General features: G+C 32.7%; 1 protein-coding gene across 1 annotated transcript in view; it reads left to right on the top strand.

Moving 5' to 3' along the window:
• LOC145689261 (pickpocket protein 19-like) overlaps positions 1-24,000 on the top strand; it is a 103,718-nt gene that overhangs the window by 34,391 nt on the left and 45,327 nt on the right. Inside the window, exons 3-5 of the mRNA XM_081763397.1 lie at positions 564-666; positions 10,668-10,947; positions 13,807-13,860. Coding sequence (XP_081619523.1) covers positions 564-666; positions 10,668-10,947; positions 13,807-13,860 — 437 coding nt within the window. The remainder of the gene's footprint in view (positions 1-563; positions 667-10,667; positions 10,948-13,806; positions 13,861-24,000) is intronic.

Here is a 24,000-nt window from a genome sequence, read left to right as displayed (position 1 = left end):
GCAGAATGGTATAATGCTGGAACTTTGTTTGTAGTCGAATAAATTCATTGATATTCGTCAGAAAATGCAGCTATGTCACTTGGAGAAATGCGGTACTTGCAACCTTTCAATTAAAAAGGTAGGATATATGGTCTGATCAATTACACACGTAAAGTGACAGCATTTTCGTGGACGTGTAGATGATTTCCTAATTCAACATCTACAGAAACAGGTACAAATAAAATGTGTGAAGTATGTCGTGTGACATTATTTTCTTTTTACTGTTTTAATTTGCTTTTTCATCTAGTAGCTAAACTGAGCATTACCAAGTCACATTCTACTATTATTAGTATTTAACGTGGCACTTAGTATTTATTACGCCCTCATTTTGGCCCTTTCGAATTTGGCCAAATGGTTTCCAAACACATTCTTAACTGACATTCAACTCTAACATAAGAGTAATAAATAATTCATTGCATATTAATTATAGTTATTTAGTTATAAATTAGATATTTATCTGAAACTCAAAGTCATAAGAACACATATGCATAAGCCTTTTGCACGTTATTGTTTTTGCGTTCCAGGAATGGATATGAATATGGAGAAGAAATAGTACATAACACATCGGTAAGAAGCCTTGACCATCCAAAGTTCAAAGTACTTATATTTATACCAATTAAGACAAAGGTAATCTTGATTACTATTATACATTTTATAGAATTGAACTCTTCTTTCACAATTTGCTGTAATCAAATCAATAGAAATTTCAATGTTTTCTAACCCTTAATCTTTTAAGAGAATCTGAATTTCTAGATGACTTATTATATATTGTAAAACTTTGAATCGAATACGCATACACACATTCTTATTCTACTTATTCAAAATTGGAAATATTCATTTGTTATTATTTGTAGCTTACTATGAATTAAAACTTATATAGAGTAATAGATAAGTGAATATCGCAAATAGGAGTAAGTGTATTACATCACATGGTATGCCTTTCTGAAGAAAAATGTAACAAATATTATTATTCAATAGTACAATTATACCAGTCGAAATTCAGCTTATAAATATTTGAGTAAACAAAATTCATCTACGAGTTCCTTTCTCCATAATAAAATATTTTTTAAAGAAACCATGTCCTTTTGCAGTTGAAAAATTATATTAAATATCTACTTATAAATTCAATCATTAAAATGTCCCCATGACACGTAATATCTACCTATATGACACTTTTACAATAAACTAAAAAAAATTATGTCTTCTTCTTTCAGCATTTGAAACGATAGGTGTGATGCAATATTGCGATATTATCAAGTGCCGTATCTAAGCAGACGCACTTTAGCGCGAACAGGTGGTAGATAGACTGATTTGAGTGTATACAGTGAAATGGCAACAACACAGAACTCTCATTTGTTATCAGCATAAAGGGAAACTTGCAGTCCCACTTTCAAACTGCATTAAGTTTGTTTTACGCTTTATTTTAAGTATATTTTAATTTAGAGGATGGCAGATTATATTCCAGTTTTTTTTTTTTTTTTTTTTTTTTTTTTTTTTTTTTTTTTGCAAAATGCGATGCGTATTAAACACTATCATGTCAAGCAATGAAAATGCGGAACTCATTTTCTCCGCGTTCTCACAAGACAATTTCAAAGACTTCCCGCGGTAAATCTATCACGTCCTTTTCAAAATTAAGAAGTAGAATGCCGTTTGCAAATTATAAGGTTTACATAAAATATTTGAAAACTATATTCATCATCATTTTTTCTGACTTCAAATACTTATCAATGAGTTACGATTCTGCTGAAAAGACGTTGACAAAAGCTCCCAAAACTGCATCTAAATAACTTTTCACTACATCAGAACCGAACTACTATGGGTTCTAGATTTCGAAATCAACGGATCAGGAAACCCATAGAAAAGGTCAGAACAAATTTTAGTCAATCAACAACTTCCTGACATATATATCTTTAAATGTTCCTTTATTATCCGAACTATGTTGTAAAATCAATTTCTTGCACACGAGAGGCCGCGGTGGCTCAGTGGTAGAATGTTCACCTCTGGTGCTTGGAGTCCGGGGTTCGATCCCAGCCTCCGCCAAGTGAACTTTGTGGTGGACAAACACCGTGTGCGTGGATTTTCTCTGGGTTCTCCCGTTTCCTCCCACTTTCTTCATTCCAGCATTTCATTCATAACTCATCATCATCTCTCCTTTAGCCTAACCGGCATAACCGTGGGACGTAAAACTCAAAGATTTCATTTTTCTTGCACACGAAATCTGATGATTTTTTTCGTTTCGTGGAAATTATTATTCAAGACATATATCAGTCAAACTGCTATAATTTGCCAAACTGCAGCATACAATTTTCGTGGCTGTATATTGATCGTTTCAAAAGGAATTCGGAATAATAATATATAATATTTTAATAAACATTGTACGCCTCACAGCATAATTTTGAATGCTCTGTCTTAGAATATTTTAAGTTATTAGGTGAAAAATATTTTAGTCCCATTTCCCTTTTTCTTAGCTCTTGAATTGCAGAAATTCCTATCTTTCCAATCTTGTTTATTCTTTCTAAAGCCTTAGGTTTACTTCTCGTAAAATCATATTCTCGGCGTAGGACTCAATGAGCTAAGTTTGTACAATATTATCAGCTATACACCCAGAATTTTCAAATATCTGGTGGAAGTTACATAAAATACGAAGACCATCTTTACAAGTCCTGTTGGTTATTTCGTCAATTTTCTTAACTTTCTCAATCTAGGATACATGGGCTACAAATTTCCTGATTCTGCATCTAATAATTACTGAAATCTGGAAATTTGCGGAAAATGTTATAAGTTGCCTTTTCGTCTAGACAGCCACATTTATGAAAACGTACTTTTAAAATCCTATAGTGTAAGAAAAGTATTTATACTAAATTTTAAGATTGTATTCTTAACGTTTCCATAGTTTTTTAGATATATTAATCAATGATTCCGTGAATTAGTACCTTGCTTAATATTATTGCATATAAAAACTCCCTTCTTTAAGATATATTAGATCTTTCTAAGAATGGACTTTAAATGACATGTAAGTGCATTTTAATGAGCTAGTATGTCATCCACTAGCAATTTTGAAAATGATATATATTTATTTCTTACGAAGTATGTTTGTCGACTTGTTTAGTTCATGCTAATAATTATTGGATATAACTGAAAAATACAATACTTACATTGGTAGATCGTAATTGCTTTCTGCACTGAAAATACGGTGGTATACAAAAAAGGTACACCTCCAAATTTTTTGTGTTTTTTTTTAAATATTTAAATTTTATATTTTAAAAATTCATTGTAAATAACTTAATGTTATCTACTAATAAATTCCAACTTTCTGAATTGAATCCATCGAGACTCATTCTAATATATAATTCATGAATTAAGTCAAACTCAAAGTTTTTTTTCTAACCAGATGTACATCTTAGCTTTCTAGACAAGGGAATTTCTAGACACATTAACTCACTGACTATGATGTTAAAATAAGAAATTTCATTAGACAATATCTGGATTCTTATGATGACATTTGTAATAATAATTGTTCTAATACAGGAAAGATGAATGTTACGTTACTTTATCATTTAACGGATACACTTCTTGCACAGTCATTTCATGGATGCAATATAACCAGGAAAGATATTTTATTAATAAAGAATTTCGAAAATACACCTTTCCTCAGAGAGAACGCATTAAGAGTCCTAAGGAACCAGTATCTAATTATGTGTGCACTATAATTCTGCTTTGGTAAAAATTTAAAAAAATAAACTGATGTAAAGCTAAAAACCGGGGATAAAATGACACTAGCAATTTACGCTCTGAATAAGGACGAATTTCAAAGTTAGAAAACACCTGAATGTTCGTTTTCCGATGCTAATGATGTCATACTATTTCATTTAAAAGAAGAAAAAGACAGTACAAAATATAAAATTTCGCAATCATTATACCATCGTTGCGTACATTGACTGTAGTGTCAACTGAGATTTCTACTTCCACATGAAACAAACAGGGCTGTGAGTGTGCGTGTGTGTGTGTCAGAATGCTGTTATATTGCATTGTGGTAGAATACCTACAACATCGTTTGTTAAGAGCCATTTAGATTACTTCACACGGGGAAGAATCAAGGGAAACTGAAGAAGGACGAAGTGGTGTAGAAGGGCCGATGCCTTACAGCATTGCCTGGCAATGAAGTGGAGGTTCGGAACAGCAAGAATTGCTGAGCGAGGAAGACCTTGTGATGAACCATGGTCAAATACAGCAGCAGATTACCATTTATCTGTCAATCACGACTTTTGTTTATGCATTATTCTTATGTCACTGATTTAAATTTTCTGACTTTGTTGTCCACATTCTTTATCTTACTGGTCGACCTACTCATGGAAAACGTTGATTGGATTGAATATATATGAATTTTGGTTATTATATTTTATTCAATATTGCTTTATCTTCCGTGAACAATTTTCAGCGCCTTATCGTGTTTTCTTAACAGTATCTAAATAAATACATAATCTTTTATGTTAGTAGGTAGCGGAGAATTTATCTCCGAAGATAAGCTTAAACAAAGATCCAAAAACAATTCCAAAAGGAGGGTTCAATTTCTCAACTCTAATACAGTAATCACATTATTCTGATAGAAATTCTGCATTATATTGAATTAGTATCTGTATGTTATCATATTAGTCTTTGTTGCATAGTATTGCTTCATTAAGTTGGTCTGTTGTTCTTCTTTATATTTCTTTGATTTTGGTAAGCACTACTTAATTCTAACCTTTATTCTGGGTCTATGTCCTATATCTTCCTTATAATCTTAGCTAATTATTCACTCAAATGTAACCTACATTACACTAATCTTGTTATAACCAATCAATCAATATATCTATAATATGTATCTTCATAACCTATTTCTTCATAATCTATCTCATAATGATGACTCTTTATTTATTTCTTTCCTTCTTAACTACCGTAAGTCTGTGACTTATCTAAATTACTTTCATCCTTGTTCTCATATCCTACATTTCTCCCACTTTTCAAAATCAGAACCTAGACCAAAAGAAACAAATGATTACAACGAATATAATATCAAAATCTAGAAATTGAAATAAAATTCATTGTCTTGCAACTCCTGTGACTTATTTCCCTTCTTTCGTTTATACCATCTATCCATCAGAAAATCAATTTTTACCATCAGAAAATCAATATGCACGTGCATACTCTTCTGCTTTTCAATCAGCTGGAAAAGAATTTGGTATTGCAGTAAGTTGGACATCTCAATTTCCTTCGACTCCCACTACCATCACTCTTGGAATTCCTTAAATCAGAAATTTTCCTTCTTTCCTGTTTTGTGCTTCCCTTTGTAAACCAATTAGGAAGTATTTGTTTCAATCGCTTGGGCTAGGTAACTTGATTAATACCGGTATCAACTAAGCCCACGAACTGATAATTAAGTATATTTCCTTCTGTATGAGCTGATGTAGAGACTTGAGCACACTCTGTTTCCTCCTCATCTGGAAGTTCTAGCCTGTCGACTTTGGACTTGCTATTCTTTGTATCGGACTGATTAGACAATAAGAAATCAGACAGACCATATTCACCATTATTCTCTGATAATGATCCTTCATGGTCCATTTTGTAAGATATTGAATCTAACCTCATGAGATTAGCTAACTTCACTAGTTTATCCCTTTCAGTGCATGTTCCTGTATTTTTTGATGATAGCATATCCTCTACTGAGAGTGTCTGTTGTTTGTAATCCTGTGGTTCAAAGGTATCACAACTACATGCTAACGTAAAATGTTTTTATCTTCAGCACTTCAAACACTTTTTCCTCACGCTGGATATGCTCCTTTCTTATGCCATACGTTGCGGAAATTGCAACTGGAAGCTGCTTTCAGTAACGAATTTGGTAATGACGCACCAAAACTGGCTGGAGGGTGGTAGGTAATTTTGGAAAAACGATTTCTCGAACGTTTTACTATGTTGAAATCATTAAGTGGACCTGGTTTATACAAACGTGACTGATGTGCAGTACTCTCCATAGTAACAGCAATATCAATATCATTTTGAAATGTCAAATCGTCTGTATTCAACATTTTGCGCCTTATGGTTTCGTCAGCTACTCCAATAATAAACTGATCACGTAAATCTTCGTCTAAACAAGGAAATGACGATTGCACAAGGATGTAAATTCGCAAAATGACGATTGCGTTTTCAGATGTAAAGCAAAACTGGTGATCATTTGGTACGGTTTTTTGGTTTATAGAGTGAAATTTATATCTTTCAGAGATTGCATTCATTTTTGCTGCATAGTAAGATTTCATTGCTTCTTTTAGTTCTGAATACGAATTTCCAGCAGTTGATATTGACCAGCAAATATTACATAATTGCTCGTAAGCTTCTGCACCTATGATGGTTATTAATATGGATATCTTCCTATCCTCAGGAATCAGGGGTTATATATATATATATATATATATATATATATATATATATATATATATATATATATACGTGTGTGTGTGTGTGTGTTCAAATCGTTCTAAATAGGATTTTATGTGGTTTATTTCACTGTTAAAGGAAGGATAGTTTGGTAACATTGACATACTATAAAAACGTAGATTGCTTCACCACGACTGCGCAAATGTAAAAATCTTTTACGAATAAACAAACTACTAAATTCTTGTCGTCACCTTTATCCTGAATCTGTGACTTATATCTTCCTTGTAATCTTAGCTAATCGCTCACTCAAATGTAATTCACATTTACACTAATCTTGTTACAACTAATCATAAATATATCCATAATCTGTATCTTTATAAACTATTTCTTCATAATCTATCCCATACTAATCACTCTTTCTTTCTCTCTTTCTATCTTAACTACCGTAAAAGTCTGTGTCTTATCTGAATTATTTTCTGCCTTTTTCTCATATCTTACAAATACCAGTATGTAAAAATTAAATATATTTTTTATAGACATACATATCTTCCTTGTGCTGTGTAAAATTTCCGGAAATTTTGAACCCATTACAAAAACTCTTTTGTTCTGAAATATCTCGCCCTCCTCCAATTGACGGGGATAAATTTGGATTTAAACGGCATCGAAAATGTTACTGCTCATCACAGAAACTCCAAAAGCTATGCATTCGGTTATTTTATTATTTGTATATCGGTTATTTTTATTATTTGTATATATCTTCCCTCTCCCAGCCTTCCGGTCCCGGCGCAGAATTTGAATTTAAACGGCATTAGAAGTGTGACTGTTCATCTCAGCGACCCGGCAACTATGGAGTCAACACTAGGATCGGTAATTTTCAATATTTATCCACTCTTCCCTCCTCCAAGTTGCACCTTCAAAATCCATTCTAGGCCCGAACCTCATCTATGTTGAAAATTTTTGTCGACATCTGTCTAGTGCTTCAAGAGTTGTTAAGTAAAAATAAAGTTACTTTCAAATATAGATAGATAGATAGATAGATAGATAGATAGATAGATAGATAGATAGATAGATAGATAGATAGATAGATAGATAGATAGATAGATAGATAGATAGATAATTTGTCTCACTAGAAAACTAGTACTTGGTTACGTACAAAATTTTGTACATAAAGTTTATATTAAAATCTGTATTTGAATATCAAATAATAGTAACTATGCATCTTAGTACATGAGTATTAGTGAAGTGATTTACGAAGTGATTTGCTTTAAATTCAGAGAGTTTCATCAGATCAGAGAGCACATTAAGAACTCAATTTCATTCAAGAGCTCTATTTGTTGCAAAAGAAACGTTTCATGACGGTAGATGTTTATGCAATTGTTAAAGTTCTGTATTTAATGTACAACCAGGAGTAAACGACTAAAAGGCACATAAAGAAAATGAGTGCAGACTATCAATTTTCAAGCATAATTACAACAGTTCTATTTTCGAATGCTTCTTTTTTAAATTTTCACAATATTGACATTTCTCAACTTACATTTTCGATGCGTTCAAAAAATGGTTCTATTACTAGTAAAACTAACATAATACAAAGATTTTTCTTATTTTCCCAATTTTTTCACTTATTTTGGAAAGAAACCGGAAAAACGGTTTTTTTACCAGCAGGTTCAAAATTTTCGGAAATTTTACAACACTAGTCAGTATCAATGCAAAATGTACTAGCTAGAGCTATATTGGATTCCATATCACAGATATCAATTATAAGAAAATAAGTGGTTTGTAAACCTGGAAAATTATAAGCATAGATACAACTATGATGGCTATTACGGAAAATTGTAGTTTTTAATAACAAATTCCCATATAAAATTGGGATTTAGAATGGAAATTTTCATTATGTAATAACAAAAGTATATTCAGTATTTCTTTCAAGATTTGTTGTTCGAAAAAACTTTCTATTGAATCGTAAATCCTAAATTTAGCTTTAAAATATTACTTTAAATTTATCTAGATTTATAACCTACCTTGGATGCCTTTCCTTCAAGGGAAATAGAATGTAGATCATGTGATGTAACCAAATTTATTAAGACAATGTTTAGTCAGTATTTTTGTGATGACATTCATTGTCGTTAACTTATTCGTAGTGCGCAGTTAAATTAATAAATTTCAGGACTGGAAACGTATGTTTATCATAATCAAATGGACTTAATAGAGGAATGGAGTGTATATGATTCTATCTGTTTCTTGATAAAAAGAATAAATTTTCAATCCTCCTATAAACACATTTGTTTAACATAACATATTGCAAAAACATAATTCTGTAGGTTTTGCAGATGTCATACATGAAACGGAAATTAATAATTTTAAGTTTGCATTCGAAAAGGTTAAGTGAGTCAACATACAAAAATAACAAAATATTTGGGTATTCAAAAATCGGTACACATAATTGTATATGTATGTCATTCAATAAATTCCAGAGTCCTATTCAGTGGCTTCAATACGAAAATAAAGAGGGAGAAAGACACTTTATTTTATGCAGTTGTGATTAAACTCAGAAAACATTCACATGATTTGGTCGTTCTATTTGTTAAGACAAAAGCGGGAATACACGAAATTCTTTAAATTCAATTCTCTTAAGAATATATCTAATTATGATATTTTGGCTACAATGTGACTATTTATTAATTACTCTAAAGTTTCAAAAAATTTGGACACTATTCTGATTCAGGTGGAGTTTCGAGATGCCATTACATTTACTACTTGATAAAACCGAAGCTAAGCTACCGCTATCTTCTACAGAGTGCTTTGGCTGTTACAACAGGAATGCAAAAGAATGAGTGATTATAAAACTGGGACATGAGGCTCAGGTGCCATGAAAGTTGTTTATAGAGACCGTTTATGACTCTGAAGTAAATTGAAATTACAACGGTAAAGGTCGTTGTACATTGTAACTTCAAAGTTTCTGTCGGTATCTCGGAACGACATTAGTGCATGTGATATTCATCATGACCCATTTGAAATTCGATTTAATAGAAAGTTATTACCTATAAGCGAAAGATCACGCCAGTGAGCAAGATCGCCGTTTACAGAGATGCAAAACATTATAGAAGAGGTCTGAGGGCCAGAGGAAGAGTATTTAATTGATTAATGAATCTTGTCTATATGTTGTAAGAGTTTGGACTACGTATGGGGACAGAACTCAGGCCATATAAGGTCTATTTTCCAGATTACATTGTTTGTACTTTGAATATTGTCGTTGGGAAAATTAGTGTGGTCAAATTTATCTCAGTTTATAGTGAACCTAACCCTGCCTCGACAATGCCTCAATCAATGAATGTTGACTCTTGTCAAACAATCGTTAACAATTCTGCCCTACCCATCATTTAGGAACTGTTGTATAGTGAGACGTTTGTGTTTTGACATGACAATCCAAAACATCCATAAAGCGCACGTAAACACAAACTGTACCACTATTCTGTTCATAACAACGTCTTGACCACATCACTATTTGCAGCACTTATAATTTGATGAAGGCCCGAACACAGAACTCTGAGACTGCAAAATCAATTTTTTTATTTTCTAGGACGAATGAAGGACACTACTTTCGAAGCTGACCACAATCTTGTTGAAAGTTTTTTTTTTAAGATTCATGTTGTTACAACACCTAAATGATATATAGTATATTAACCCCTTATGAGAACAAAATTAACACGTTCTTAGCACTTTCTGATCATTAATGCATCGTAATGTTTGCTTTCTACTATGAAGTTGGACTTAATGTCATTCGAACACGAATAACAGGATCATTTTGCAATCATCTAAACTGGAAATTCACATGTTAAATGTAACACTAACTACCTATTAACTACATTAGATTAGAAAATACTACAGTGACGCATTATTTTGAGTCACTTTCTAAATATTTTATAAAATTATAAAATTACTACGATTTCTACAAGCCACCAGTGTGTAATTTATGTGCCTAAAATTAGTATATTTTATGTTTCTAATTACTTACAATATTTAACACACATATATACTTGTATGCAGGTGCATATGGTTGAATTTGTATGTGTATGTGTGTGTGTGTGTGTCAGAGAGAGAGAGAGAGAGAGAGAGAGAGAGAGAGAGAGAGAGAGAGAGAGAGGGAAAGAGAGAAAGTGCAGTTTATTTTCTTAATTGAGATTGTTCAATATTTCAGTATCTTGATTCCATTACTTCCGCAGGTATTCGTGCTTTCTCCATACGATTTTCCTCAAACTATTCTCCAAAATATCATTTACAATAAAGCTGGTTACCTCCAAGGGTATTATTCAGAACTACTAGCTACTGTAAGTTCTCCGAATATTCGAGGTTTAACTCCAAAGCAAAGAAAATGCTACTTCAGGGAAGAGAAGAAACTGACTGTTAGTCCTGTCTATACGAAATACGAGTGCACACTTGAGTGTAAATACGAACAAAGTATGGAGATATGCCAGTGCTCACCAGTGATATTTCATGTTCATGGTATGTTTTAGTAAAGGTTAAGCTATAATATAGTACTTGATATTATTTCCTTCACTTAATCAAATCGCATATACAAATAAGTATGTAAGTTTTAACTATGTTATTAGACGTTTATGTTTATCACTTAGAGAATACATTCCAAATTATTAACCATTACAATCACACCACGACTTGATATTTTGTACTGAAATGTAAAAGTCACGAATAATTCTTAAAAAGACAAATATGGGTGTTTGTGGAAAGTTGGTGCTTCAACAGCATATCCTTTCTAATTGCCTCACCGAAGTAATAATAATTGTTACTTAGTTTATAAATTCACCTTTTTGTGCATCACTCTAATATATTATTATCCCTTCTAGTACCTAGTATCACTTCTACAATAGGCAGTTGTACAATCCGCGGCAAAAAACCTGCAACATGAGAATAGAAGTTTATTGTGAAATGACGAAGTCTTTTGCTCTAAAATAAGTGTTCACGGGAGGAGGTCGAGGTTTATCCTGGCGTGATTCGTTCCACTTAGACGTTATGTTCATTCCCTGTGTTGTTAGGCGTAGTTTCAGAATAAACTTTAATCCTCATGTTGCAAGTTTTTTGCCGCGGATTGTACCATTAATAATGACAATAGTATGAAAAGTTCGGAAAATGACAATGAGATTTATATAAAAAGTGGATTGTTTTACATTTTGCTAAATTCCTAATTCCTGGAAGGTAATATTGTCCCACTTTATTAAAATTGAACCTTACATGCATATTGAGCCTAGCGAGATCCTAGCCCATCCATTTCGTTCTACTCCAGGATGATTCACTACTTCGGATGTATTCGCGCATTATCTAGAATGCGACGAATGTTCAACTTCATTGCGAGACTCCTTTCTAAATTAGTATTTTTCTTATTTTTATCAGAAACAGCGCAGACAACAAAATATGATTAATTAACTATCTTGAATTTGATTGGTTGAATCGTTTCTTTCTTTTTCTCTCCTTCAAACTGAAATAGCCTTCTCATAATTCAGATAAAAGTCCGACGTGTCAATTAACTTACGCGTGCATCGTCCGTTTCATTTGCTGATATTAGGGAAAAATAAACAACGCAGAGCCTCTTGATATCAAAAATCAACTGCATCTATACTAACTTGGAGGTCGTTCACTGTAATGTACGCGCTTGTCTTCCCTCTTCGGCATGTGCTTTGTTTATGATGTACTAAAGTTTGATGATTCTTACAAGTTTTCAATACTTGGAAAGCGTAATCTTGAGCAGCGAATCAGAGAACCTTTGACTTACGCAAAGAGAAGCTAGAATGTCCGTTTGGCAATTTTGAAAGAAACTTTTTGCTAGCATCGAAGGATGACCACATATGGATATGGATTGATTCCAAAAGGACCTATGATATGTGACCGAACTAACAAAATAATTGAGTATGCGAATCCTGGGACTGGAAATAGAGGACCTTGCCACGAAGGGAGCATTGCCTACTCTGGTTCTTTCTTAAACGATTATATATAAACATCTCATTACCATTAGAAAAGGATCAGTATTTCTGACAGTTAAGCTGCAGAACACATTTTCGCTATTTTATTCTTCAAATGCCCTATAGTAGCTCATGTCATTTTGTTAGCTCTATTTTACATAAAATCACACCGAGAATTCCATTTCTAAAATCATCCAATATTTTCCTGAACCATAGAGAACACCATAAAGAATAAGAAAGTTTAATCCTTTTATATTCATGTTACCTTGTAAGTCGTACAAAGTCCTTCATATGAAAACAAATGGTTGAGAGAAAGCATAATCAGATTAACCGATGGTTTCTAATTGGAACTTAGCAATCACAAGATGTGTGTCGTTGAGCCTAAACAATATCGATACCCGGTAATGTAACATAAGCTTGTCCTATAGGCATGAAGAACTATTTATTTTGTTCCTCAGCTCATTCGAAAATGTTTAAAATTTTCAAACATTTCAAATGTCATTCTATTGAAAATCTCTAACTTTTACTTAGGGATATTGGTACTTTCTCATAGATGTACTGCTCAAAGATGCATGATATTATAACAAATGAAGGATATGATGATTTTCAAACTTTAACTGTCTCTCTGACGATATTGACTATAGAATAAATATGCATGTGTTTCCAGCTATATATTAAGCTAATATAATGTCAGTAGATTTTTGTAAGGCAAAGTTCGAATAAATAAAGTTAAATTTTCTTAATTATTTTTAAATATGTTTTTTTAACTTATGGCAATAGTTTTTATGTGAAATATTTAGTATTGCAATATATGCAATGGCGACTGCTAAATATCATAGAATAATACATATGAAAATATACTACATACTACATAATCATATTCTATTCATGCAACAGTCGCAAAAGGCACACGTTAGTCTTTGGTTTAAGGTGTATATTTACCAAGTCTGCTACATGGATAACTTCTAAGGAACAAGGGAGGAAATATTTTTGTTTCCAATTCATAGAAATATGTTCCTAAAAAATAATTTGAAGTTATTTTAATAAGTTGAAACTTCTTATTCTCATACGAAATAAAAGATAATAGATACATGTTATACCTTATGTACTCCAACTTGACTTGTTCTCTCCAAATAAAAGTATTTCATTAAAAATGTCCCTATTCGCTAAATATACAATCTAATTTTCATCGTAGAGGAAAGTTTTGAATAAACCTAGAGTTGTTGAGGTAATGCCGAAGAAGACTAGATTTGCATTTCCTAGAACTATGTCATATCCTGTTTGTATATATACGATTTCGATTTCGTTTCATAAAGTACTTCTTTCTTTACTGTAGTTTTATCTCAACTACAAGATTTTTATATTCAATTTATTTCATATATTTTCTTAGGAAGGTATAATCCATGCGATTTGAAGGGAATGGCTTGCATTTCCCGGGAACAAAGTAAGTTTAAATAAACTAATATAAAATTAATTAGTGATAAAGTAAATAAGATTCTTACTTATAAAGTTTGATAACTTCTTTTAAAGGCACTTTGTTGTTTGAACATTATAACTATAAGGAAGTTTATATATTAAACAATTTGTAGCGCAGTTTAATTATAAAGCAAATATGGGGAAATAATTGCCAATAAAAACAATCAATTACATTTTAAAGTGATTAAATTTATACCTACTGAACTCATTATTATTCACAAGATTATGTTTCAAATATTACTTGCTAACCATGCAGAAATAGACCACATAATTATTAACTTTTATTTCAAGTTTAAGATAAGGTTGTGCACTTATGAGCAGAAAGGCGTCAAACAGTAGACGTGAAAGAATGGAATGCTACTTTGCAAAGTTTCACTGTAAAATTGGGCATATACCATATAAGAAAAGAAAATGGTCAAATTTGCCATGAACAACTTCATAAAACATATAGGGTGTATCACTTTCTTTACTTATTATAGGAGTAGCAGACCGAGAAACCGTCCAACAAATTAAACCTAACTTATTTCTTTTGAAAGTATGGGAAATCTAACGAAAGTCGAAAATTTCGTAGAAGCTATAAGATCAAGTAACGAAAACATCTTTCGTTTTTGCTGAAAGGTTTACAAAAATAGTATTATATTCTGAGGTACAGCAAACCAATAATCCTATTAGGATCGAATGAACGCCTATTCCAACTTTTATGCCGTCTGTTCTATAAATAATTTGAAAACATTCTCACACTATACACTGTTAAAAATTTCCTTGCTCAGAAATGAGAAAAATGCATGTTCAAAACAAGATAAGTAATTTTTTCTCATATTTGAGACAAAATGTCTCATTATTTTCAAACGCGTTTCCATTTGTGAGCTCAAGGCTAATTTTCACGTTCCCATGTATGAGATTTTCTCATTTCTTAAAAATGAGAATGAAATAGTGCGTGATTTGCAATATAATACATGACTGAAAAATAACGGTAACAATCTTACTGAAATAATATTACCATGTCTTACTAGGGACTAATATTGCTAGGGCTTAATTACTATACAGGGAACGAGATAAAAGATTTCAGTTGTAGCAGAGTGAGAATAGATATGAGTACGCAGTGATGCGGCTGAGATGACGTATGAATACACTATACTATTACGAAAGTCGAGGAAGTAAACATGTGAAAATAAACATACATTCGAGCAGACAAGATCGTGGAAGTTATTACTTGAGTTGTATTAAAATTAATATTGTATTGTAAGTTCATATAGTTTATTGGTGGAACACTATTGTAGTAATTGAACCGAGTTCACAGTAAGAGCACAGGTAAATAATAAATGGATTGATTACTGTAAATATCCTTTCTTTATGTAATAATAAATAGAATGGGGAGGCATATCAATAGTTTACACCCTTTTCTATTCGTTATAAGGTGCAAAATAGCTGATGTATCCAAACAAAGAACACACATAAGTTATCTGTGTAGAAACAGCGTTGAAAAAAGTGTGATTTATTATTATGGAATTGTAATGCAAAGACACTATGTACTGGTCACCTAGCATAGATTAGCTCCTCTTGTTTTTCTCACCAGTAATCTTTTTAATGACATACGTTTGCAGGTTATTTGTTGCATATAGTCACTGTGCGAATTGCATATTTCGTGCAGACTGATTATATGAACCCATACAACAATTCTGAAATATAGACTTCTTTCTGAATTCACTTTCTATACTTTCAGCAATCATTTTTCAGGTGTCCACTTGCATTCCAAGGTGCAGATTCACTTTAAGAGGTCGTGTTCAAAAACACCAAACAACCTGTGCTAGGTGGCGACTAAAAAGCTTCAAAGCTACCTAACGGAGTCAGGGCTGGGGGGCGTGCACAAGCGGGCGTCCGTAAGAAGCAGGCGCGTTAGCGATAGAGGGTATACGCGTAAAACAGGGTTCTGGAAAACTACTGCTTTTACGATGCAAAGGTATGTTTTTGTTAAAGTAATTTACTTGTTACATTGAGGTGTGCACTTACATCTCCCGGTGCAGATTCATTTTAAGAGGTCTTGTGCAGATAACAATCAACTTGTGCTAGGTAGCCACTAAAAAGCACGAATGCTATCTAACCGAGTCAGAGGCTGGGGCGTGCGCAAGCGGGCGTCCGTAAGAATCAGGCGCGTCAGCGATGATGGGTATACTCGTAAAAAAGAATTATGGAAAACAACTGTTTTCAAATACAAAGATATCTTTTTTGTTAAAGTCATTTGCTTGTTGCATTCGTCGCACTTCATATTGTTGGTAATTAATGTATCACTACGTATCATATGGGAGAATATGTGCACACCAGGTTCGACCTTCATTAATATATTTCACGCAAATGCGCATCTCACAAATAAGAGTACACCAGATTTCGATTACTTACACACTGATCCATTAAAATGTTATTACAAATTTCTTCTGTAAATTTTACAAATATGTGGATCCGTATATAAGCAATCTGCACGGAATATTTTTCCCTGGGGGCGGGATGAATTTCACCCATATGCGCATCCAGTCGTCACACACGTACACAATCTGTATAGAGAGAATTTGAAATGTTATCCCTACCAGGGATGAAAATTTTCTTCTACAAGAGCGTTAAATATTTCTCATAGAGAAAATCCCTGGCATTTCCGTCAATTCTGCACATAGCATATAGCACACTGCATATAGCAATATAACCACAATGCATATAGCAATATAACCACAATGCATATAGCAATATAACGTAGAAGACGCGATAGCCAAGTGGTAGAGTGTTCACTTCTGGTGCATGATTTCTTGGTTTGATCCCAGCTCGATGCAAGTGTGCTATGGGTTGGATAAACACAGTGTGCGTGGGTTTTCTCGGGATTCTTCTCACTTTCTTGATTCCACTGTCTCAGTTATTCTTATCATCGTCGTCTCCTTTAGCCCAATCGACACAAATGTGGGGCGTAAAACTCAATGATTTCATTTTTTTAAAAAATTTAACGTCCCAAGATTGTGCTCCAAGGCTAAGGGGACAGATAATAGTGTTGTAGTGAAATGTGGACGGTCGTTGCTTGGTAGTTTTTGTGAATTTATCTGCTTAATTTTTCGGTTTGTTGTAAAACAAATATTTCGTTATTAAGGAATATATTTTTCTTCAAATGAAGGTTTAAATATATAATATTTTAAATAATTAACTGTAGAAATTTATTTAATATAAATTCTGTATGTACTAATTGTTTGATATTTTTGTTGCATGTTTATATTTTGTTTATACCCTTTCCTCATCTCCTTATCGTATTTGAGAACCCCGTTTCTGTGCACCTTTTCTCGCTTTGGAAAAAGACATTTCTCAATTTTTTTGAGAATGTGTTTCTCAAAATGGGGGTTTTATGCCTCATTTGCTCAGATGTTCCTTTCTCAATTTTAAGAAAGAATACATTTTTTCTCAAATTTGAGAAAGCATTTGGACCCTCAGAAATGAACCATAATTCCTCGCGTTTGAGTCATTATTTCTCAAAATGATTTGAGAAAATCGAAATCTCACTTTTAAGAACGTATTACTCGGTGCTCAGGTAAGAAATGGGTATTCTCAAATACGAGGATTTTTTTCTCGAATTCAAGAAACCATTTTTAACAGTGTAATCAATGGAAAAACGACTACTGAAGCAAAATTGGAATATGTAGTAGATATATGTTTGTACTGATCCAGGTCTTGCGTGCTCACTTCAAGATGTTATTTACATTTGTTGTTTATTTGCTTACCTTTAATTTTATGATTGTTCATTTGAGAAAGGTTCATCTTTACTAGATCCATTAACCATTAACATATATTTACTTAAAATGAACATTTTCTTCATTTGAACCCTTCGATATTACATTCAATTGGAAAGAATAACATAGATTTTACTTTAATTTTACGTAACAGTAAAAATGATGAAATTTCAATTACAGCAAATATGTGCTTAAGTAGAAAGTTAATAGAACAAAGAAAATCTTATTACAAAATATCAAGATTTAACTTTTTCCAAGCTCGCCATTAACCCTAGAAAGACACCCTGGGGCCGCCAGTGACCCCACATGTGTTGATTTACCCATCTGCTCGTGTGCTATATAACCTATAAAGTTCATGATTTGTCTATCTTGAGTGCTTGATCATTTTCGCCTTTTCATGGATAATCGATCGATATATCTTTTTTAAAAATATTCGATAATTTGCTAATGAAAAGGGTGTATGAAATGTTATCACATAAAACAATTGATCCGTGCAGTGGCGTAATATGTGAATGGAAGGATTGAGACAACCGTCAAATTCAAACTGATCATACCGTCTCGTGGCACCACTACTTAATTAAATGCATTACAGAACTTTCCCCTCTGTCTGCGTGTTTCATGCCAGACTTCCCTATTACATTTTTAAATTTTTATGTAAACATTAATTTAGGTGAGTTCTAAAGTTGCATTTAATTAAGTAGTGACACTTCTAGACGGGACAGTCACAATTTTGGAGACGAGACACAATTTTCATGAGTATGTCGAGATTATTCAATGTCTCGTATCGCATCGTACGAACACTAGTGATGCGACGAGACAAGATATTTCTAGGGTAACTTCTCGATATCGAGCACAGATTTCCAGACGAGGCAGGTATCAATTGTTCAATACGGTACTCCATTCGCACACACTAAACAAGAATCCTATAATCTCGTCTCGTCTATTGTCTTGGCATCAAAATTAAATTAGGATGTATCAATAGCCATCTTAATCTTTTAATTAAATGAAGAAGTAGTAAATTCCTGATGCATATTACATCTCAAATACATTTGAATTAAGTTAATCTCTGACAATTACAGAAATTTTGCTTTAAGGTAGAAATGGGATTATTATTATTATTATTATTATTATTATTATTATTATTATTATTATTATTATTATTATTATTATTATTATTATTATTATTATTATTATTTGATTTCTATGGGCGCTAGCAGCAAAATATATGACATTTAGTACATGGTTTATAGGAAGGAATTAACGAATATGCTTCTAATCTACAAAAAGGTTGTTCCTAAGAGCCTAGAGAAAGATTTTTTTTTTAAATAATAGTAATTGCCCACACTCTGCTTCAGTAAAATGTCTTACTGGTGTTCACATTAAGAAATGGAAAGTGTTTCCAAACACTCGTTTGATACAAGACTTGCGTCATGAAAAAAACATATGTTTCCTGTTACCTACATATTATATCACCTCTGAACTTTCATAAGCCGTAGAAAACTGAGACATTATATAAAGAGGACGAAAAGATCTACATTAATATAACTTGAAAATACGTCTGTGAGATTACAATCTTCGTTCTATATCCGTTTGCAGAACCTCGAGTTAAACGTATTGTACGTATCGTTCTTTTCCTGAGGTTTTTCTTCTCCGATTTTGTTAAAACCACTATTTTGGTCATTAAGATGAAAAATACACACAGTTTAGAGTTTTCACTTGTAATTTTCTTGACCTTGAAAGTAACTCATGTTACATTATTGGAATACCAGGCAGGTAAGGGTGTGGTTTCCTATTAGAAACTTTGTTCCATTATCACAACACCAGGCTAAAATGGGGTTCTCTTTCTTGTAATAAATATATCATGATCCTGTATTTATTTTCTATATGGGATACAAGTGTTATAAGAAAAAACTATATTCATTTGAGATTCAAATGTGACTACAAAGATACATTATTTTCATCTATCAACAGTTTATATACTAACGAAGGAACATATGGTAAATTTATAATATTTGTGCAAAACGAAATATAAACATAACCAAGTTTGCTTTTTTGTGCACTGCACTTCACTGTTCCAGTTTATACTCCACGCTATGTCCTTAAACAAGCTTGATAAAGACGTATCACACATTTTCGTAGTGTTCTTTTTGCACTAATCACATCGTTCTTGTTTACTGCTGGCAGTAACCAACGTCCTTCAGAATCAAACCTGACACTCTTGGGCCTTCTTCCAAGAAGTTCCTTGGATGTTTTTGGTCTTATACCAATTGTAGGTAGATATCCACATTTCCATAGGTAAGTAATCACTATTTCCCTTCGAAAATGCAGATGGTCATAATTTTCGTCTTCTTTCTTGTCAACATTTCTGTACAATTTCAAGCATTCTGAAGAGCGGTGTCTATGCAGAAAGCAAATGCCAGCCACCACCACTTCTTAGACTTCACTGATATTCTGTATAGATCAATGTTCTTATCCATTCGATCTACTCCTCACCTATATTTGTTGTATTGGGCAACTGTGTTTGGCTGTGTTACGGGCAATTTCTTTCTTTCTTTGGCAATCCAGCGGCTACAATTTCCTAGGGGTTCAACAGGATCGCATTTACTCACAAGATGCACAGTGCGGTTGTCATTCCACGTAACCACAACGCACTGATATATTTTGTCGGAGCAAAAGTCGTAAGTCCTTCTTGGTTTCTTCTCCACAGATTTTCCATCAGCAATCGGACAATCCTCTAATCTGTTCTTTATAACGGTTCCTGTGAAACCGTGTCCCTTTTCTGAGATAAGTTTTGTGAGTTTCAGAGAAGACTAAAGTCTCTCTGAATATATTTACGACTGTTGAGGTAAATTGTCCGTCAACTTAGTTGTAACATACTCACCAAGTGTATTATGTTTTGCCATCTTTTCCTGAATAAGGATGAAATTGAACCAAATAGCCACAATGATCACAAAGACACCACATTTTTTATTCGTACTTTATTGGCTTGCTACGAAGAAACTGGTTAGCGCTATGTCTAACAAAGTATGGTACCGTAATTTCATCAACACACAAATGTCCCACAAGACTAGCATTCGATAAGTATTGTTCATTTAATAGGTCTGTCAGCGGAGTTAATTTAGCAAACTTATCAAAAGGGATGAGATTTATATTATCGGCACAATGTACATACATTTAATAGTTTCAAATCTGTTTCTTATCATTGCTGCACTGACATTGTATGTATCTGACCCCAATTCTCAATATCTTCGCCATCGAGACACCGTTAAGTAACCAAGCAAAATCAAAGTTGCAACGAAGCACTTCATCTCATTCGTAGTTAGAACGAACGAATGACCACCTTTCTGCCTTACATAAAGAATATACATTTTAACCAAAAATTCCCATATTGTTTTATCAAAACACAGCTCCAAACAAGCAACAGGGTCAGTAGGGGCATCATCACCCCGATAATATTCAAATGGAATTAAATTTGGTGTAATGTCCTCTTTTTCCACTTACGCTTCATGAACTGATTCGGATGGACAGTTAATTGAATTACCATTGGAATCCTCTTCGATGTGGTCATTATTAATTATGTCTATTGTGTTCAAACGACGCACTCTTGCTTCCGCAAATGAACTCAGTTGACTTCCGGATAGGTTGTTTACATTCGCAGATGTGTCTTCATCTCCGCTGTCTTCAGCATTATCAGCACCATCTTGAGGAGGAGTTATGTAGGTATCAGTTTCAGTAAAATCATCATCTCCTCCAAGGAAGCCAGGATCTCCTCTACAGTTAACTCTCTGTAAATAAAAAATACAATTTATTCAAGTAACTACAGAACTATTTTGAAACATTTTACAAGAAATTTTCAAAATCCGAATTATCATTATTGTGCTCCATAAAGCACTTATTCGGTAATGCTAATAATAAATGAACCACTATATGTGTAACGTGAAATATTAAAGTATTATTTTAAAACTGGCTTATGGGGCCGTTGCCACAGCAACCACTGTTGCCATAACAACGAATCCTGTCGCTGCGCGTCAATCTACAACTGATTGAGGAAAAAAAAAAATCTGCAACAAAGGTGATGCACAGAAATAAGTCGTGAGTGGGAACCCTTCACCCCTGGTGGGGATGTTCATGAAGCTATCAGCTTATGCCTAATTACATTGGAATATAATTTCCATTTCTTAATTTCGAACATACTAGGTTCGATCGAAACGAGAAAACTTTTTTTCGGACTTCTAAAGAAAATAAAGTAAAATAAATAAATACATGACCGTGTTTATTACATATAGAATTCCCAGTCACGACCCCCCTTCCAGTTTTATTAAAAAAAATAGAAGAAGAAGATGAAGAAAAGAAAGAAGATAGAAGAGGAAAGATGTAAAGTAAGGTGATAAAGGGAAAACTGTTACTAGATATTTTAAGGAATATGGTAAAGGAAAGCGAATAATTATCTAATTGTGATCATTTCCAATAGCTATTAGTTGAATATCTGGTATTAACGTGATCAACGGTAGACACATGTTAACTCATACATCCCCGATCTAGATCCATTTAACCCTAACTACCAAATTATCCCGGTCTAGATCTGAGATAGATGAGAAAGTTTAAGTTTACAGTTTATTCAATATTTCCAGAAGTTCTAGACTAATATCCAATATTTGAAAAATAAAAGACGAAGTTGATGGCATGTTAGAATCGACCACAAAGGAAAAAAAAAATCAGAGTATTCCATATTCGTAGAAAATTTTGACTCTCACAGTTCTCCCATGCTGATCATTCGTTCAGGCTACTTCAGTCCTTTTTACTTCCTTCATAGAGCCAACTTAAGTTAGTATTAACATTCAATGAGTTTAATTGATAACTACCATTAATTATATTAAATCACACATATATGTCAAAATAATGGATGCACTTAATACTAAACCTACATTTCACTCACACACACATTCATACAGGACAATGTATACTTCGGGTTGTATTTAGTTAAATTAAACTAACCTAACTACATTACTATATACATTTATTACATTTCAATAAAAGCAAAATTAGTTGGACATAACAGGGAAAAAATTTAATACATGGAAAGAATGTTTCATTAACATGCATAGAAATTCGCTAATTTTATCAAGACCAAATAACACATTTCTCTTCCTATATATATATTAAAAGTTGCATTACATAAAAGAGAATTTGACAAAAGGAAAAGAAAAAAATGAAAGACAAAAAATAAAAAAAATTCAAAGATCAATACATTTAGGATTCAGTGTAATGAATCTATATATATCGTTGCGGAAAAAGAAAGAAAAAATAAAAAAAAATATATATATATATATAATTGGTTAATCATTCTTAAAAAAGAAAACACTTTAGTAACATTTTATTAGGTCTCTGTCCCAAGAGGAGACATTTCGACGATTTTATGAGTCTTTGTTCTCACATCGATAATAGCTCCTTTTTCCAACTCTCTTTTCGCACTGTGGTTTGTGTCCATGAGAGTGTTTAATTGTTTTTGTTTTAGCTATAGACAAATAGTCGCTTCATATCACATATATATTTATATTTCTCATTTCGTCACTCGACGCACTCAATATAAAATTTCAAAGTTTGTCAATATTAAGGAAAACTTATCAAATCCAGTCACAGATATTGGGAACATATTTCCATATTCCGGTATTCGCATTAACTTATTAAACAGATTTTAGTTCGTTGAATTTAAGATCACTAAATTTTTCCCTAGTATAGATCTTGTAGTCAAAAATTCTAGATACTGAATAGTTTGGTGTCCGATCGTAGGGGAAGGATTTGTTTCAGAGTCTACTGATAGAAGATTCGTTGGTGGGGCACACTGTTTCGTAGGTTATTAATTTCACTTTGATCTTGCGAATAAATTTGGATGAGGATTAGGGTTATTTTACTTATCTTACGACCTGCTACTCGTTTTACTTACATGCGGTATTTAACATTATATTCAACTTTAATAGTTACAGACATCAATAACCACTCAACAAAATGTAATTTATTACAATATACGCGGTAACACTATATGTCACAAATAGTTGGTAAAGGTCGGGTGTCAAAAACCTATGGCAACCTAAACAAAACCAGGGTAAATACCGAGCCCATTACATGCATACTCATATATATATATATTCATATTATTCAATACAATAAATTTCACTTTAATATCCATCGTAGTATTTTGTCGACGTTTAAATTTTACATAACCGTTCATATTCGACAAGTATTCATATTTTATAAATATTTATATTTTATTGGCTCAAAGACAAAAAACAAAAACCCTGACTATCAAAAATTCACTTTTTTTTTTCTTTCTCATAAGGTTGCAACATTGT

This window comes from Thermobia domestica, chromosome 7 (assembly GCF_964235325.1).
Source record: "Thermobia domestica chromosome 7, izTheDome1.hap1.1, whole genome shotgun sequence".
Taxonomy (NCBI): Eukaryota; Metazoa; Arthropoda; class Insecta; order Zygentoma; family Lepismatidae; genus Thermobia; species Thermobia domestica.
The sequence above is the reverse complement of the archived record's forward strand: the minus strand, read 5'-3'. Positions and strand labels throughout refer to the sequence as shown.